Source organism: Sparus aurata, chromosome 7, assembly GCF_900880675.1.
Source record: "Sparus aurata chromosome 7, fSpaAur1.1, whole genome shotgun sequence".
NCBI lineage: Eukaryota > Metazoa > Chordata > Actinopteri > Spariformes > Sparidae > Sparus > Sparus aurata.
The window spans coordinates 24,246,477-24,267,081 of record NC_044193.1 but is presented as its reverse complement, the minus strand read 5'-3'; the positions used below and the strand labels follow the sequence as shown (position 1 = coordinate 24,267,081).

At 41.0% G+C, this 20,605-nt stretch overlaps 1 protein-coding gene across 9 annotated transcripts in view; it reads right to left on the bottom strand.

The window, feature by feature from the left end:
* bsna (bassoon presynaptic cytomatrix protein a) overlaps positions 1-20,605 on the bottom strand; it is a 164,463-nt gene that overhangs the window by 44,924 nt on the left and 98,934 nt on the right. For all 9 annotated transcript variants that reach the window (XM_030422627.1, XM_030422629.1, XM_030422628.1 and 6 more), the window contains one exon: positions 1,504-1,962. In XM_030422627.1, the coding sequence (XP_030278487.1) occupies positions 1,504-1,962 (459 nt within the window). The remainder of the gene's footprint in view (positions 1-1,503; positions 1,963-20,605) is intronic.

Here is a 20,605-nt window from a genome sequence, read left to right as displayed (position 1 = left end):
TCTGCAAGCACAAGTTATCAAAAATATGTAAAGATGCCATATTCACAGCAGCATGAATGGCCTGGAGATGCCAATGTAATTTATTTACTTACATCTGGAGTCTAAATTCAAAACCGTGACGGAGACGTTGGAGGAAATCAAATGTGGAAACAGGCAGTCGATGGCAGGATGCGATGTTAAAAGATGCCATCCACTTCCCATGTCACGGGCACATGGTCCATATATCATATGCATCACTTTATTTTCCAAAGTCTTGTTCTGCTGGTTTAGATCCTGTTTATCAAATAGAACTTTTTCAGTAGTGGCCGGGGATGCTTCCTCATTTGTAGCCCCTCTGACCTGTGGTGTTCCCAAGGCTCAATCCTTGGCCCTCAGTTGTTCTCTGTGTACACGATGCCACTGGATGACTTCAGTACCATTATTAAACAGACGAAACACAGATTTATGTCCTAATTAAAACCAATGAAGAAGGCAATTCTTTTAGCAATTATCTTGGCTGATAGAAATGAAGACCTTCAAATTCTATCCTTGTTTCATAAAATGATTCTGACTTTCCATCTACAAATTGAAAAAAAAAAAAAGCCAAAAGAGCTTGTTCTTGGTAAAGGTGGCAGCTTTGAGGCCTACTCTGGTAGCCATTCTGTGACTATCAGCCAAGGGTGTAAAAGATGTAAACATCAATTAAAAGTGACCTTAGTTAAATACACATTGGCCCCATCTGCCATTGACACTGATTTTGCCCCATGTGCCACCCTTCAAAATAAAATGGACAAACTTTAGCTTTTTCAACAAACCAACAGAGACTGCAGACATTGCTCAGCATTTTGTTTTTACCAAGACATGGCTGGATCAATCCAGGCGGTTACCATCTTCAAAGTTAATAGGTTAGTCCGACTTTCTGATAAAATGTAAAGTGGAGGTATTTGTCTCATGATCGATAACTGCTGTGGTAACAAGTCAACAGTACTCCCTGCAATTGCTCACTTTTGAATGCCAATAAAGCCATTAGCAAACTCCCACAACAAACTCCAACTCTGGACACATCTGTCATCATGATCACCTGTCTCAATGACTTCATTTCATGTGTCCATGTCTCAGCAGACTGTCAGATGTTTGGAGGTTCAACATGGACAATATGTTGTAGACTATGCATGTCTGATGCTGGGCAAGAGAAGGAGTTTCCATTAAACTCATTAAGCTCGATGGAAAAAGAACTGCATGAAGGTGAAGCAAGGGCACAGTGAAAAAGCCATGCATACTTAAGTAACCTGCATACACACTCTAAAAGGTCACAGTAGCCATTTTTGGTACCAAGGCCTGTATGTTACTCTATGGTTTCAACAGGATGTTCACTGAAATCAGCCTCATTTTTGGGGATTTTCCTTTCATTGCATCTCTGTTGGTGCATTAATAATTTGGTTCACTTTTGGCACTTTTCCATATATTAACATACAGAGTAGTACACTGAAGAAAAGCAATGAAAAGCAAAGAAGCCGGACTTACATCATAGTGCCTGGACTTCTTGATATCCTTGATTTGTGTAATCTGTTCTCCTTTCTTCTGGGAGGGTTTTGTCTCTTTTGGAGTTTGGCTCTCAGGCTCGATCTTGGGCTTCTCCTCTGTGGGTTTTGGCTGTTTCTGGGCCTCTGAGGTTGGTACTGGTGCCGTAGCTGGTGTCGTTGTCTTGGTGTCGGTCGGCTGTTTGGCAGCAGCGGGCGCAAACATTCCGCTGATGCCAGTTCCCGCCTGTGGTTTCTGCGTCTGGGACTGGACTGGCTTGGGACCCTGCTGACTGGTGGGTTTGTGGAGAGGGCTTGGCTGACTGGTCGGCACCTGGTGACGGGGCGAACCCATTGGCTGGTGCTTTGGAGATGGATGAGGAACAGGAAGTGGAGGATCGTCGAGACCACCTCCGGACATCAGCCGCTGGGTCTGGCAGTTGAGACATAACCACTCCTTTTTCTGAAACACAGAAAAGATTAAACATAGTTAATGACAGCCAGCCTGTTTTCAACATAATAACATTTCTTTATATACTATATATATATATATATATATATATATATATATATATATATATAGGAGAAGTCACAGGAGGAAGAAGAGTATCCTCCTCCTCCTCATTCAATAACTTCTTTGGAGTTGAATAAGATTGATGGTTTAACGTGCTGATTCATATTCTTAAAATGAAATATGTCGATTCCCCTTAAACAGCAGACTGCAGAGACAGCAGCATACACACAGACACACACACACACACACACTCACATTCAAGTACTGTTTAGACTCTGGAAATCTAAGTTTCAGACAGAGCCGCCGGCGCTGCTGCAGGCTTAGCTAAGCTGACGTACTTTCTAAAAGGCAGTCACACTGACAGCTACACCGTATTTCATCACATGAGCTCCGCTAACTTCCCACACTGTGAGGATGGCTGAGGAAAATTAGACTGCGAGGCACAAAAACACACACACACACACACACACACACACACAGATGTGATATTGAAAACAAGCAGGAGAAGACTGACCTAGCGTGAGCATTGATAGTCACTATGGCTGAAAGAAAAACTAAGAAAATGTTCTGCCCTGTTTGATTGACAGTTGGCAACCACAAACAAAAAAGCAGCAGGAGTGAGTTCATGGTGAAAGAAAGTTTGAGTTATTAGTTTGTTTAGAAACTAGAAAACTCCATGTAATATTCAATATTCCTTATCTCACCAGCATCTCTCCAACCTTCTGTTCACTCTGACGTTACTGACAGATTCAGCTCTCAGCTCTTATTTTCCATCTCCTCCCCTATACAAAACTCCCTAAACCTCCCTGCAACTCTCCTCCTCTCCTCAGTCTCTTTCTCCATCCTCCATCTCTGAGTCTCTACAATGCCTTATCTTCGATGTGGTGTCATACAAATTCCTCTATCCTCCATCCTGGCAGGCATGGCCAGGTCATGACAATAAAAGGAAAAAAACAATACAACCAAAAGGAAAAAAGTGAAGATAGGCAGTAATTCAATGTGGCAGCAGTACAACTATCTCTTATAAATACCACTTAGTTAGCCACTGTATACATTATAGAAAATGCAGGTTATGTTATTTTGTTTCTAGCTGTTTACTCTGTCCTAGTATCATCATTCAAAATACATTTGAGTGAGGACGGACACCAGTGTACAAGTGGTATAAATAATGGTGCTGTTTTTTTCAATAATTTTGACTGTTATCAAGTGAAGTGCTGACAAAAAAAAAGCAATAAGATTCCCACCAGGGAAGGTTGTTTCGACGCGCTATTTTCTGCTTTCGTTTTTAAAACAACAACAAAAAATCCTTGGAACATCTTTCTCCTACCAAAACGACTTCAGCATCAAAACAGAAGCACTTCTAAAAGTGGAACAATTGACACAAGTGAAAGATGAAAGTATCAAACATTTTAAAAAGTTGAAACCAACAATGTCTGCCATGTTTCTTTTTTTCAATGATCATAACATGATTGTTGTAAATTATCAATAATTAATTATGTCTTTTTATCAGTTTATCTACAAACTTTTTCAACACTAATAGTAACTGTGTAATATGGAAAGTTATTTTTATCTCACTGATCCTGAATAATGTGGCTTTTAATTCTAACAGCTCAATGGAAATTCTTATGCATAAAGTATACATTTAGTGTAGAGTATTTGGCCTGCAGTTATAATAGATAAAAGAAAAACTGTAGTTAAATATACTGTGAGTAGATAACCCCTATTAGCACATTCTGTGTGTCTGTGGTACTATGCCATCCCTCAACCACTTAACATACACAGCACAATGAAGCCTCCTTATTCACAAGTCACAACTACTCCTTTAACGGTCACATAATACCTCAAGTGTGTGTGTGCGTGTGTGTGTGTGTGTGTATGTGTATGTGCATCCCCTGAAGCAGCACACAGTACAGTAGCTTCTGTGACTGCTAAATCTAAAGTCATTCCTCCCTTTTGCCATAACAAGTACATTCAGTCCTCCCTTTGTGTGTGTGTGTGTGTGTGTGTGTATGTGTATTGTCTCGCAGAGTTCCCCACTGCTGCACCACTTAACCTACATAGCACAAACAATCTGGCCCTTTCTCCTCCTGTCAATAACGTTCACTAAAACGCTCCATCAGTCCTCATCCTGCATTCAGTCCCTCTCTGCCTCTGTTCTCTTTTCTTTCTAAATGTCTGTCCTTTTATGTTTCGAACAGCGTTGTATTGTTTCGTAATGTATTTTTACTAATCCATTGCTGTATCTCCATTGCCTCTGCAATTTCTTCCACCGTCGTCGAACATTTTGTTTCATCTTGTTTTCCTTATTGCTCGTTCTTCTGCTGTTTCCTCTCCTTATCTTTTCGCGTTTCATAAAAGGAAAAAGCAATGGAACCAACTTTTGTTTATTCGTGTACACTGTGCACCATATTTCCCGGGCCGCTGGATTTGATTCACGATAAAACTTTGTAAATAACTGAATCCATTTTACCCCCAGGCCGTACAATTACTCATCAGTGACGGAGACATATTCATCACGACTGACCCTGAGGGAGGCTGCATCATCCATGGGGGTAAGTTTGGTATTGCCTTGTTTTCCCTCTCTGTCTCTCTTTGTTCTTTTCATACACTGCCACTACCTTCATAAACCTCCCTTCAGAAAGGAAAACAAAAGATGCAATGATGAAACACATGGAAATGAGAGTGACAAAAGCGAGAGTGACAGTCTGACACTAGTAATGTCAGGATCAGTGCTTCAGTCTCAGCAAGGCGTTAAAGGGACAGATATGACAGACAGTAGCTCAGATGCTTGAACCAAGGCAGGCGATCGTGAGTGTGTCAATATCATCATAGTATTATATAGTAAACACTGTAAACTGTATGTTTGCAAACATTCTGAGCGGGACATCAGTGTCATGAATGTACCAAATTTGTCAGTCAGATATTTTGTTCAAAACCAGAGTTGCTCTCTGATGGCACTCAAGGAAGAGTCAGCAGAATTCAGCCTCTGCCATGAATGTACAACATTGTGCTTGATTGACATGTTAGTGGCGCCATAGGAGCAATCAAAAGTCGGTAGGATGTATCAAGAATGTCTGTCAAGAAAATCTCAATATTCCATCAGATAGTTGCTCAGACATTCAGTCTGGAACAAAGAAATGGACAGCGTGGTACAAAACCCTGAAGTGGCCATAGATAGACTACAGTGAGCTCAGTGTGTATGTACTGAGAGCCTGCACAATGGGAAGCATCTACCAGTTTTCCAACCAATTTTTTTTTGCGATGAAACCACTTCCACTTGACCAAACCCTCAGCTGCATATGACAGCGACATTAGCGCTTGATACAGTATGACATGGCCTCGATAAATAGTTTTTTCTATCTTTGCCCTGGAGCCATGCTGCTGGCTCAGCAAAAAAATTATCTATAACGTCCCTGTTTACATGTTTGAAGAGTTTTCTCTGATGCAGAACAGTGAAACAGAAGTAAAAAGCTAACTTAGGCTATAAATTAACCCCACCGTGGTCGCATGACTTTACCACCACAAAGATTCTTGCTACATTAGACACACACACGTTACTATACTGATCAATCGACAAGTTGGAAAGTTAGAATCAGTTTGCAACTAAATCCAGACAATAAAGATCGACTAGTGAGCAGATGAGTCTTCATGCTTAGTATGAACGAGGGAAAAGGGAAGTGCAAACAGCCAACTTGTGTCTGTTTTTTGGCACTCTATTGGATGTAATGTAATGTACACATAATATCTCCAGTATAATCAAACCTAACTACAACACATAAGTACTGTATGACCTTATTATGTGAACTCAGTCACTCCCTCCATTTAAAATACTCAGTAGAATACTTCTCCTGCAGTTCACTTCCAGTCTGAGTCATCCTCGTCCTTTTTTCTTTCACTTTCACACATTTGCACCTGCAGGTTTCTCTTTCCACTACACGATCACTGAACTTCTATCTTTCCCCTTCCTCTCAGCTCTTACCCTCCCTCTCTTCTCTCCCCCACTGTCACTCTCCGTCTCCTTTTCTCTCCCTCCAACAGAGCCGGGGCTATTTTTACCCAGAATGCAATTGTTCTGCCCGAGCGCACACTTCCCTGGCACTGGCTGGCTGCTGCTTAAGGCTGCACTCTACTGCACCACCCATACACTAAAACTTACACGCACACACACACATACACACACACACATGCGCGCGTGCGCTCATGTAGTCACAACATTCACATCAATGCAAGATGGAGGAGGCCTGTGTAGCTGAAGGCTAACCAGAAGGAGAGAGAGATGACAAGCAGAAGAGGTGGAAGAGGAGGAGGGGAAGAAGAGAAGACCACTGGGTGGAGGAGGGAAATTGAGAAAGTGAGTGACAACACACGTGCACAAGTATGTGTGTGTGTGCGCACACAGTAATCCAGTTCAGCCTCTAGTAATGTGGCTCCCTGCTGAGTCTGATGTAACTGACTTTAAGTGGGAGCAGAATAACCAGGGAAGAGGTGTTAGGCAGCTGAAAAGGACAGGAGACAGGTGCTAATGATGATGATGATGATGATGATGATGATGATGATGATTGATGATGATGATTTAATATGATGATAACGGTTTGCAGTAAAAATGTTGTTGTCCGTTTCTCCAGTCCACAGGTGCTATGTTCTCCTGCCAGAGGTCGGTGTTTGGGGGGATGGAGGAGGCACCAGGAAGTCAACAACAGTTTGGTTCAATATATCAAAAGTCCTGTGTCATCTTCTTTCAATACATATTTGGTGTTGCAAATTAGTTGTATAAAAGATGGCTGCAAGATATGGTCAAAATGTCATACTTTTGATATAATGATTGCGATTATGATTTACGGGAAGTGGGAATGATCATTTTTGTATCACATGAGATATTAAAATAATGATGTTGTGACATTTATTCAGGTAAAAAAAAACATGTTTTCTTACATCCGGGGAACAAGATTTTTAGGCCAGGACATCTCTGCAGTTAGCTTCAGTCAGCTACAACGCCGACAGTGCTTACAGCAGTTTTAAGGACAGTTTCAATCCCTTAGTCTGATTTTTCTGTTTATGGGTGGTTGTAAATGTTTTGCTCATTATGGATGAATACCGTTCAATGCAGAGAAATTAGTCATTAAGAGCCAGTATAAAAAGTACAAATAAAACTAATTAGTTCTTGTATTATCTGGTCATACAAATATTTTTGAACCACTTTTGACCAAATCTATTGTTGTGACTTTTGTGGTCAACATATCATCAATATATCTTCAGTTAACCCATAGGTTCACTGACAACAAGCAACACTACTACACAAACTACTTCACCAAATGACACAAAGTCGTGCATTATCTTCATCATCATCACCTCGACAATATCTCAACCCTGGGTCAAACACTCTGATGAGCCAATCAGAGCGCAGACAGGTTAATGATGGATGGCTGACCAGACCTGTCAATTCACTCAAAACACCACTACGTTACCTGCTGACCAGTGCACTTCCACTGAAATACAGCTGACAGCCAAAGAACAGCAAAACTCTACAAATGAAATGAAAATCATCTACCTGAGTGTAGCAACACAGTCTGTAATGATGAAACATTAATATAAACTTCAGAGAAAAAAAAAAACAAAAAAAAAAAACGGATATCCTGACAAACTGAAAACCTTTTACACAAAAATAAGGGGGAAAAAAGTAATTTCCATAAAATATATTTTAAACATAAGTGTATTCCTGCCAGTCAAGCACACTCTCATATATCATTTCCTTTGAACATATCATCATCTGACTGTCTTCCATCCTCCCGTGGTTTTCTGACTTGCTAATTAGTTTTTAACACCAGTCTTGAAACTAAGCAACACTGTGTGAGTTTTCGGGGGGAGGTTTCACTGCTCGGTGCGCTGGTTGCATCAGTCCTGTCGGCGCTTGTTGGGGGACTCACTTATATGTGACAACAGAGAGACATTTCACAGGAGCCCTCCCACATAAACACTTTTTCCTCCTGCTATTTTCAGAACTACTTATTCTTGTTCTCAGTCTCCATCTTAATTCCTGCCTCTTGAGCTCCAGCTCCTCTTTACTGTTTTGATTCCATTCTCTACTTTTGTCCACTGGGATGCATTTAGAATCTTTTGGCTGCTTTCTCTTTCTACTCACTGCAACTTATCCTTCTGTCCTTACTCACTGCCTATCTGCTGTCCATCAATTGTGTGTTAAAAATACACACATAATAAGAAGGCGAGAGGAGAGAAACTGTAATAGACATACTATTATCACTTGAGCAGGGTTGGGAAGTAAACATATTCAAGTACAATTTGGAGTTACTAGCACTTTTACTAGTGTTTTCATTTGATGACACCATGTACTCGGCCTCAGAGGGAATTTGTTCTTTTTGCTACATTACATTTATTTTACAGTCAAAGTCATTGCTAACTCTTCAGGTTTTACATTATACATTTTACATTAGAAATACAAGTAACGCCTATAAAATACAACATACAATACAATATACATTAAATATTACACTAGTGGCTCTCAACGTTTTTGGCAGTGTCTGATTGGGTTTTCTTGCCATATTTCAGCTGTCCATGAGTTGTTTTCCCCTCTGACCTTTATTATAGTAGCTAAAATATACTGCCCCCAGAAGCAAAAACACTGTACATGTCTGTAATTAGTCCATTTTTTATGTTTGGACATGTTCATTGCATTTAACTACGCAATCTGATTTGACATATGCACACACATAGACACACATGCACATGTATAAAACACACACACACACACACACACATGCACGCACACACACACACATACACACACAAACACTGCGTATGTCCCAGGGGAGGACAGACACCAGGGATCAGTGACATATGTTGAGAGAAAACAAGCTATTCTGTTCAAAACCACACACACGCGCGCACACACACATGCACACACACACACACACACACACACACACACACACACACACACACACACATGCACACACACACACACACACACACACACAGTAGCTGGATTAAAGATGGAGGATTTAATCTAACACCCCTTTTACAGTGTTAGAGGAAAGAGAGGCAGGTAGAGACAGAATAAGAGGAGGAGAAGGCAGAGGATGGGATGGAGTAGAGAAATAAATTAGAGGAGGAGAGGAAGTATTAAGGAGGAGGAGAAATAGAAGGGAATGAAAAATAGGAGTGCAAATATTCTGAAGGAGAGAATAAGCAGAGATAAATTAGAGGTGGAGAGGAAGAAGAGAGAAACAAGTGGCAGGATGAAGGGGGAATAAATTACAGGAGGAGAATAAAAAAAGGAGAGAGCGAGAAGAGGGAGTATGGAAGGAGAGGAGAGAGGATGGACACAAAGAGCAGAATGTGGAGAGAATCTGTTTCTTTTTCTTGGTTATGTAACCAAACAGGTTCCATTTCACAGATATTTCAAAAATCTCCTCTCCTCATTCGATCGTCACAATGGAGCCTCTTTAATTATGTAACCTTGTTGTGAGAGGCGTGGGCACAAGGCTGTAAATGTGTGTGTGTGTGTGTGTTTGTGTGTGTGTGTGTGTGTGTGTGTGTTAATGTTTACACATTATGCTTTATTGGCCACATTACACACCATCACCACTTTCTCTTCCTACCTATTTTCTGTCTGCAGCCGGCCGACCAGCCATTCTCCACAGAGGTGATATAAAACACAGATGAGGCTGATATAAGCGGCTCTTTCTTGGCTCATGCTACATGTAGGAGGATCCCATCAGCATATGTTGACAATTTATAGCTGCCTTTATCATCAATTTAGACAATGGCAAAAAAAAAACTCTTGATCTGATTTCAGATTAACACTTGATAATCTGCATCTGTTTAGTTTTATTAGGGGGGTTTCAGGTTTCTTCATGCGCCTGCAATAGCTTTTTCTTTTTTTTTTAATAAGAAACACCAAAGATGAAAGATGGATACCTGAAAAACACTGAAAGAATATAAAAAATATGGAAAATAAGCTTTTCTGCTGTGTTTCAAAGAAAATATGAAGAGCTAAATATGAATTTAACTGGTGTGTTTACGCAAAAACGTTGTTTATTTCACAAAAATGCTATTTATTCACTGAAAATTGTCTTCTCCTTTTGACCCTTGAGCAGCTCCACTGCTGGTAGATAGAGGGCCGCGTCAATATTTAGTATCCTTTGATTGTTTGTGACTGTGCTATATCAATTCTTACATGGCAAACTACGTGTGTGACATGGTGATGTAGTGTGACCTTTTGTGGCGTTTTTAACTTTCAAGATCTTTTACATGCACAACAACCTGAAGGAAAGGAAAAATCAAAACGCATAATTGACCTCAATAGTGCCCATCTTAACACTACTCTGACTTTGGCTTTTGAAGGAGAGTCTTCCAGCCTGGATTCGTAACCGTCCAGGGATTTGAACCAGTGTACCCTTTCAAGACTTTGTGCATGTGTTTGTGTGTGTGTGATGTTTCTGTGTGTGTATGGGCTGCAGGGATCAGAGGATTTTGACTCCTGCAGAAATAGGATGGCAACTAGCCAACAGCTAAACATGAAGGGAACATGAAGGCTGACGAGTCAACTAACTTCTACAGCTGCTTTTCCATAAGTATGGTTGTGTCAAGGAAATAAATACACCAAGGAGGCAGTACATAAGGTTTGTCCTGCTTTCACATCATTAGTTTATGCATTATTATGAGTACTGTGGAAAATGTCATTTCAAAGTATCACCAGCTTTGGAGCCTCTTTTAGCTCATTGTTTTGGTTGGATATTTCCTAAGTCCATTGGCAAAGCTAGTGATGAGCTGATGTCATTAGCAGCTGAATAAAAAAAAACTAATTCTCAAGTGTTTAAGGAGCCAAAGAAAGAGCCTAAAGGAGAGTGAATGTTAGACTTCCTCTGGTGGACAGCAACTCCAAGTGGGCAGCTGGATGCTAATGTGTTAGCATGGCACCTTCATGCAGCTTTTAAAAGGGCACGACAGATAGAGACTAACTTACTGAGAGACAGCTTGCAGAAACATCATTCATAATGAAATATACATTAAGTTCGCCAGTCTATTCAGTATGCTGAACTTGAAGTTTTTGGTCACTACACCGAACAGTCTGACCTTAATTTGTTTTGCTGCTGAGTCACTGAAAAATAAATGCTGCGCTGTTTGAAAACTGTACTTAAGCTAAATCTATCTACATGGTCTCTGTGTTTTTGCCTAAAAATTACAATACAAGTCCTATTTTCACAAAGGGACACAAAAGTTTACCGAGTTGAAGTTCTCGTCTTGCCCATATTTGAACCTCATCCTCAGGTTGGGGGCTGCTGGGTATTATTAGGATTTAATTGATCTGGCCTTGGTTTTAGTGTGAGAGAGGCGGCAGCCTTTGAAGTGCCGAAGTGTGTACTTTGAAGTGCAGGAGGCAGTCCTCACTTGGACAGGAGCATTATGGGTAGGGGAGATTGCTGGCTCATCCCGCAGGGCAAAGAAAAAGACACGATCAGACAGATGCTTGAACGGAAGTCGAAGGAACAAATCTTGAGGAAAGTTTAGCCGGGAGCTTAGAGCAAGGAGAGGAGAGGAAAGGGAATGTCTTCTAGTATCAGATGAGTGAGTGAGATGGGAGAGGAGGAGTGAGGAGGCTGAGGAAGCAGAGGTGGGGGTGGACAAGAGAGAAGATGGAGTGTTGCTGCGAGAGAAAACATGGAGAAAAGAGAGAGAGTGAATGGTGAGAGCTAAATTAGAGGGTGTGGAGGGTGAAATGAGAGGGAAAGGGAACAAAGAACCTCTGTCAGCTCTGGTTTCCTCCTGCTAATTCCAGCACACTGTAAATGAATCAGTACAGGCACAATACAAAATACACTGAACCAACAGTAAAATGCTTTATATTTAATTCACCTCGTAGCCTGATTTTGGCGGAAAATAATTTATAAAATAACTGTTGTTATTGGAAAAAACTTACTTAGTAATTTTGCTGAGTAAAGTAAAAGTAAAAATAGTTAATCCAACAGCAAAGAAAATAGATTAAATATTATAAGAAATATAATTTGTGGTGTAGAAAAGAAATGTGGTATGGAAATTAAAAATATTAATACATAATTGTGTGTCATCGGTACTTGCAAACTTGTATTTAGCTGAACTCTTTAGGGAAAAACCGAGAAAAGGAGAATTGCACCAATTTAGCTGGACAATACATTCTTTAAAATAATGGAGCCGCAGAACCAGAAATATAACCCACAATGCAACAGTTTGGTGAGAGATTCCAGTGTGTTTTGCTAGTACCGTCAACACATCCCCAAGTCACGAACCTCAAGCCAAGAACACACACAAAACACACCTCTAGTGGTTGTAATAAATGATAACGAGGGGAGCAAAGGAGGAAGTCAGGCATTATTATTACATTACTAATGTATCCCACCTGTTTTAACCCAAACCATGAGCTAAAATTAAAGGAGACATATTGTGTTCATTTTCATTTTCAAGTTCATACTCTTATTTTGGGTTACTACTAGAAAAGGTTCACATGCTTTAATGCTCAAAAAACATCACATCAGTTTTCTCATACTGTTGCTGCAGCACTGTTTCCCCCCTCGGTCTGAAACACTCCAACTCTCACACACGCCGGACCCAGCACCACCATCAACAACAGAGCAGCTGTGTTAATATAATAATTACCTTCAAAACTACTTTCTGTGATGTCACAAAGTCACAGAATTAATGGCGGGACTATTGACGAGGGGTTTCAGGAGCAGTGTTTTCTGTGGGAGAGAGGAGCTTCTGTTGGTGTTGACTTTCATTTCCTTTAACATGTATAACTTAACCAAACTGTAAGCGTTTCATTACATTAACCAGATGACGATAACGGTCCACTCCAGTTCACCTGTTGCGGGTATTCTGCAATAATCATATACGTATGGAATAGTATTAAAGCACTAATACACGTTTAAATAGATAGGATGGCCTGCTCTGACACTGAACAGTACTACAAGTTAAGAAGATGTTGCTGCTGAAATCACAACCAAACTCTTTTCTTAAAAATTGCATAATAGGCGGTTTCATGCAAGTTTGACTTGCTGTCACACCGCACGTCACTGTCCATTAAATGCTTGCAGGAAGGAAAAGAGGAGATTTGGGTGGCACAGGGAGGGCAGAAGGACGCAAGACCCAACTGAAAGAGAGTGAAAAGTGAGGGAAGTGTGGGGATGTATGAGGAGATGGGTAAAATGTAAGGAGGATAGAACAGAGAAGGAGAGGGAAAAAAAGGAATCAGAGCACTGAGATGCAGGCAAAATGTCAGAGTGAAAGAGGGAGGCAGAGGGAGAGGATAAGGATATTAGCGAATTAGAAAGAGAGATGAGAGGAGGGTGAGGGGAGAGAAGAAAAGAGAGGAGAGGAAGAAGAGAGAAAAGAGAGGCGGATTCCAAAAATGTACAGTGAATTAGTTCTGCCTCATGAAACTGGCAGTTCTGGCTGAGAAATGCTTTGGGGGCAAGATTTCGTGAGTTTGTGTGTGTGTGTGTGTGTGTGTGTGTGTGCGAGTGAGTGTGTGCACATCCTAGTTTCATGTATTTTCATGCCGCTGTGTACATCTATGTATAGTTAATGTGTATGTTGTGCATGTCAGGGTACATGGATGTAAGGGAGTGTACGCATCCAGTCTTTGCTGCTGCTGTTTGTGTGTGTGTGTGTGTGTGTGTGTGTGTGTGTGTGTGTGTGTGTGTGTGTGTGTGTGTGCGTGTGTGTGTGTGTGTGTGTGTGTGCAAAGAGCATCACTGCCTCTCCAGAACAGAGCCGATGCCGTGTTGACATTTAGACAAAAACACAAGCTCGGTCTTTTAAAAGAGCAACTCTGAGAGTGAAGCTCGCAGAGAGCTGACAGGGTCAGACATGACTGCTCTTGCTGCTGCTGAGAACAAAACAGAAGGAAAGAAAAATCATAAACTGTACCTGTCACATCATGACACGTCATTTAGTCATCAACTAGTCCTTAAAGCAACTGAGGCTCAAATTCAAAATGGAAAAACACACGTGTTTCATTGACTCCAATCAGAAACTGGGGCTACAACACAAACTTATTTCTTTACCATTAACTGCCGCGAAAAGAAAAACTATAGAGAGAAATATGTTTTTCACTGATGCAATATCTGCTACAACACTTTATTTATACAAACATAGATTGAAGTATGTCAATTTAGGCCTCCTCATGGGCCAAATCCCAAGACACCCCTTGACCCATCACTAAGCCCCAACCCTCTGTGTTGTGCGTTACGCCTACTGGTAGGGCGTCCTGTTTCTTGTTGGGACAGAGGGGTGAAGTGCTCGGGCTACATGGCCCTCCAAACAAAGGTTTTTCAGAGGCACACTTCAAACTCTATATCATTCCAGTGTATTATATTCTAATTTCTTTATAAAAAGTGTAAAACAATCACTATTGACTTATGTAGCTAGCTAGCTTTACATCGTTATTATCAACGTATTGCGTCCAACCACTTTGATAGCATATTGCTCCGCATTTGACTAAGAGTCGAGCACCGAAGTTGCTGCACTTGATATCGCTTCTCCCACATCAGTGCAGACCGTCAGGTTGCTGATGTTAGCCTGTAAACCACCACTAGTGACTCAGTAGCAAAGCAGTGTTTTTCTTATTTGATGACTTAATTGTTTGCATGAAGCTGTGAATGAACTGCGATCATCCATGATTTTCTATCTCCATCCAAATGGCATTGTGATAATACCAGGATTTTCAACCACTAGGTTACCACTTGTACCCCTGGAACTCAACACCGAGAGGTAGGGGTACAAGATTGGAAATGAAAATAAATGCAACACTTTTGTCTTTGCTTCCTTTTTTCAACAAGTTGAAGTAAAATACTTTTTTAAAATCTAATGAAATCTGTGTTGGTACTCTTAAAACTGCACCTAATTGTAATCAGCACAAGGTGTGCCGGTGCATTAATCATGCTGTTTAATCAGGATCTTGATTTGCCACACCTGTCAGGTAGACGGATTATCTTGGCAGAGAAGAAGAGCTCACCAGCATGGAATTAAACAACGTTATGCTCAGAATTTGAGAGAAATAAGCCCTTTGTGTGCACTGAAAGGTTGACACTTTATAGTGGTGGTAATATAGTATGAACACACACTCACACAGACAGGAACGGTGTGTAAAGGTCAGTGTCATGTGTCCTTCACTGTCTAACTCAACCCTTCTGTGTGTGTGTGTGTGTGTGTGTGTGTGTGTTTGACCCTGACTTACAGTGAGCTGAGTCAGCCTCTAACATCGCAGACACATTGTCAGTCTGCACTGTACTGTGAACAGGATTCAGTGTCTTGCTCAAGGGCACTTCAACAGGTACATCTGTAATGCAGTGAGTCCTTCTGCTTGGCTGGGGTGAGATCTGGAGAGATAAAGGGATCCTTTGCTTGTATGGCTGCTAATAAGCCACATGCTAGTAGTGCTAACAAGCTAATATCAGCTATTTTTAAAGTTGTGTTTCCTACTTAATGTTAATGCTTATGTTACTAGCTAGCAAAAAAAGGACTACAAAAAAAATAAATATATAAAATTTAATCCATGATTCTTTACCCAAATATTTGCATATATTTTTCAGATGCTGACTTGAGTGTCATGCTGCATTTAAGCTTGGGAGTCCTTGTAAGATCACAACCTCAGCATCCGTCATGTGTATCTATGTGTGTGTGTGTGTGTGTGCGTGTGTGTGTACGCTGCAGCTGCAGCTGCAGGGTGATGTTAGTGCAGCATTTGACATCAACTCCCCCAACACTACTAATAATACACCCCGTAACGTATTCAGACACCTGCACAATCTCACGCACAGTGCACATGCACACACTGATGAAGCAGAGACCTCTACCCTCCCGTCCAATCAGATCTCTCCGTAGTGGCACGCTCACACTGTGCTGTGGAATCATCCGCCTGCTCTCAGAGATGGGGGCTCCAGATGAATCACACTGCTGCAGCTGTTTATCTCTTCATTTTTAACTCTTTTAATAAAGTTTCCTCATTTCCATCATTCCATCATTCATTGACTCTTGAATAGTTTCCTGTCTATTCCCTTTCTATCACTCTTAACTCCTCTCATCCTTCCTCTTTCTTTTTGTCTGCATTTTTTTTGTTGTAACAGTTGTTTTTTGGGGGGGTAGATGCTGCCTCCTTCGTCTTTGTGTGAATAAAAATGTTTTTAAGGTCAATTTGTAATTTGATATACATTGGCTACAGTGTTAAATTCCTGTTAAATGAAGCATATTTTACATATTTAGATGTATAAGAGGGAGACAGAGAAAATTCGAAAGATTGTTTAGGCTAAAAAATTAGGGCTTAAAACGAGATTTAGGAGGCTAAAACCAAAAGTTGTGGGTTTTGGCTAATGCTAATGCTGTGTATTTTTTGTATCGATTTATTTTTTTTCAAAAGATGTTTAACAGTATTTGCAGAGAATCATCTCCTTCTTCACTCTACATCTGTCTGGGTGTATGTATCTGCGTGTGTATGTGTGTGTTGATTCAGCGCCTGCTGAGTGTCGCTCTTCAGTAGCTGCAGGGACGAACCGATCACTACCACTTCATAGCGATCATTTGTCATCTCTGTGCAGTGATGACACACTGCTTGTCTGTCACTGCAGCTCAGATGGGCATTGATTAGGTGTCAGTGTCAATGCTCGCCCTCCATCAGTTGTTCATTACACACAGGACAGCAAGGCCTAACCAGAAACTGCTGTCCCACTGCCGCGAGGGCAGCCAAATGTGAAGACAGAAATGAACAACGGAATTGAGGGGAAAGGCTGTTTAAGGGATAATTACACTTTATTACAACTTTGATCGCATTTTCACATTCAACAAGATAATCAGATGCGAACAAGCCATCAGTTTAGATGAACTAAACTGAGCAAACAAAGGTTTTCTCCTCAGATTATATAAGAGTGTTCATGTAAAGCTTATCTTATATTTTTTGTTTTGATCTAAGGAACTAAAATGAAGAGGAAGCTGCTGTTAACCGATCAATAACCAATAACCATTGATTCACACACAGAGCTAGGAAGACCCCTGACAGCGCAATCAATAGGAAGAAAATGGGAAGGGACACACAGGAGAATACAGGATGGCAGCATCCACTGATCTGAATTTACGCACTGATGAGAAACAGGCATGTAGACTGACTGATGTATGTGTTTTCACTGGATCCATACAGATAGATGCATATACATGAGAAGAGGTTATTTAGATCACAATTTGCAAATGGTCTTTCTTTGCCAGGGAGAAAATCAATAAAGAGATTGGTCCAGGTTAAGAATAAATACAGGGTTTTATCTGTTATTAATATTAACTGCAATGCATAAGCTTACTGCTTGTCAAACCCAACCCAAGCCCTCATTAAATAATAAGAAGAGACCTGTTGTCCCTAAAAAAAAACAAAAAAAAAACACTGTCCTGGAGTCATTTGAGGACAAAGACGTTTAGAAGTATATCACAGGCTTTATGAGAAAGTGCTACAAAATTGGACAGCCATGTTTCATTATCCAAACATTAGCTGGCTCAAAAGATTCAGCTGAGCCAGCAAAACATACAGGGAAGTCACCCTGAAGTCCCTGCAGCCTGTTTTCACGTGCAAGATAATAATTCATGAGTGACAGCACAGCTGTAAAATGTGGTGAGGAGTCAAAGGTGAGATGAAGTAAACACAGGGGGAGGGGATAGAGGGAGGAATGGGAAGAGGAAGGGAAGGGAGAGGTAGGCTGGGTGGATTTTTCTTTTTTTAAAGAAATGTGGAAAATGTTTAAGGGGAGAGAGTTTGGATAATTCATTCATAATAACGCGTCTAATTTAAGATAAAATATTTAACTTTTCCACATTAAGATTCTTGACCTTTGTTTTTTGTTTTTTTGTTGAGTCGTGTACTTACATAATTCCAAATTTTAACAATAATGTTAAAGCTCAGAGAAATCTATAATTTTACTCATGGGAACTGTGCGTTTTGATTGGTCGCCTGTTGCTACAACTTTCCGAGGAGAGAGTCGGAGTGTGAGGAAGGACGTCGATGAGCACAAATATAATTTTGAATCATTTACATTTTTGCCTGTGTTTCATAGATAGATTTTCGTCTGCAATGACGGTTTCACAAGAATAATAACTACCATGATGCCATGCTACATAGGTATTTTGCTTTTTTTTGACTGAGAGGCAGCTAGTGGCAGAAATGACATACTGTGAGCTTAACCTAAACCCACAAAGTGCAACCTTAACCTAAATGCCAAGCCTTAAAAACTTTAATGTGCTTTTGCTTGCTGACAATGAGTGGATTTCCCGAAAAATGTCAAACTAACCCCCAATTTCCACTGGATACGTCTCCGCTGCGTTGCGTCTCCGCCACGCCAGCGGAGCAAATACGTTTCACTTTAGTCAATGTGTCAATCTCCACCAGGTCCGCTGCGCTGCGTATCCGCTCCGTCCCAGCTCCGGCAGTCCGGAGCTCTCCGGAACAGATACGCAGGACTTCTATATCTGGCGGATGCCGGAGCACGACGCAGCAATTCAGCCGAATTTAGCACCGAGCAGACAGGAAGTCAAGCGCTAAAATAACAAATAGCATCCGGTTACCTTTCAAAATAAAACACTCGGTGTTGACACCAGCACACAAATCTCAAAAAAGAGACCACCACAAGCTCTTCTGCTAATCCCTCGGTCGGGAACACTTCGTGTTATTGTTTTTAATAACACAGACCTATAACTGCGGTCGTGAGTGATCTTGTGATTATCGCGGGAACTCCTCTGCCTCGTGAGCCAGCTGTCTACCGTACTGCGCCGCAGCGGACTCAAACCGCAACCGGTGGGGATTGCCGGACGGCGGACGGCGGAGCAAAACCGGATCGGAGCTGCAACGCAGCGGACACGTATCCAGTGGAAATTAAGGGTAATACTTTAACCTGTAAACAGCCCTTTAAACATGTAAAGAAATGTATAAGGACAGGTCAAAGAGTACTCACTTTCCATAAATGTCCTTAAAAGGGTAAACACACAACATGTACTGTACACACAAAGCCCTGCCACTGCACTACACTGACTGCACTTATTTCTGTGTCCCTTGGGACAAATTAGTCTTAAAGCTACCTTCAGTCCTATAGGGAATCTACTGCCTCCATGTGCACACACACACATACACATACACACTCCGACACAGAACGTTTTATTGATTAAAACTCCAAAAAGCCTATTGGTCATTTACAGGCCGGGATATGCTTCCATTGGATTCGGAGAAGCCTGGACTGCAATTTGACTCGCCAAAGAGTTCCGGGGGGTGTTTACTAATTGTTTTACAACTGTGTGCGCAGGAGTAGGTGTGCTAGTGTGTGTGTGTGTGTGTTTGCTGGGGAGGAAAGATCAATTTACCCGGCTCTCCCCGGGGAGTTGCAGAGATAGTACACCTGCTCTTTTCTCTCCCTCGCTCTCTCGGTTTTCTGTTAAACTCTCTCTGCCATTCTGCCTCATCCTCATATTCCTCCCTAATCACAATCACTCTAAACCTATTTAAATTTGGTTTCATGTACGCATGCTTTTTTTTTTTACACTTTAATACCTATATTCCTTCTTGTTATTATTTCGGCGCAGCAGGTAAACACAAACGATGGGAAAATAACCAAACCCCTTACATGATATTTTGCTATGTATTTATTTAATTTGTAACATATTAAAATGATATATCTTTGTGAATGCAGATACACAATAATGTGTCACTTATTAGATCTGTTTTCACTTCGAGCTCTCTGATGTGAGCTGCAGGCTTTTTAAACATTTAAAAAGGTCTTGTTGCGGCAGTTATTCAACATCCATTATGTTCCATAAAAAAACAGACAACCCCTGGCTACCGACACTATTAGCATAATAAAGTGGAGGAAAGTGCACCATCTATTTGTGATGATGGTAATTTGAGCTGTGGACAAGGAGAGGAGTGGAGCTGACAGTCTGCTGAGGAGATGTGTCACTAAATATAGTGATTCATAATAAATCTGAGGCTGCAGCAGGAGTCTGACAGCTGCACAGGAGCTCCTGCTGAGATACAGTTTTCTCTCTTGCCATCTTTATCTTTGATCCCTCTTTCTGTTTCTGTTTTCTGCTCTCTCCCTCCTGATGTCACCCCTCTTATTTCCTCATGAATGTTGCCTCGTTCATTTTAGAGCGAAACTGAGTTTGGATCAAACTGAGAATCAATTATTATTTAGCTGTCGAGCAGCAGTTAGCAGACTTAAAAACACGGTTAGCTGTGATTATTGTGGGCAGCAGTGTATGACACAAAAGAATGCAAAGCAAAGACTTTTGTTTTTACTCAAGATACCTCACAAGTCCTCAAAAGTTGATTGCAAATCAAGATGTGCAAAAGATATGAATGGAAATCAAGATTGGCATCTTGTCGAATTCATACTAAAACAAATAACTGCCTTTAATTGCTGCCTACTGTAGCTGCTGTTAGCTGGTTATCTGGTTAGCTCAGTTAGCTGTGCAGCTAGCCGTCCGGACTGAGAGCTTGGCACTGTGTTGGTGTTTACATGGTTTATATGATGGCATATGGGTAGCACAGGAGCTCTGGATCAGGGCTAGCATAAAA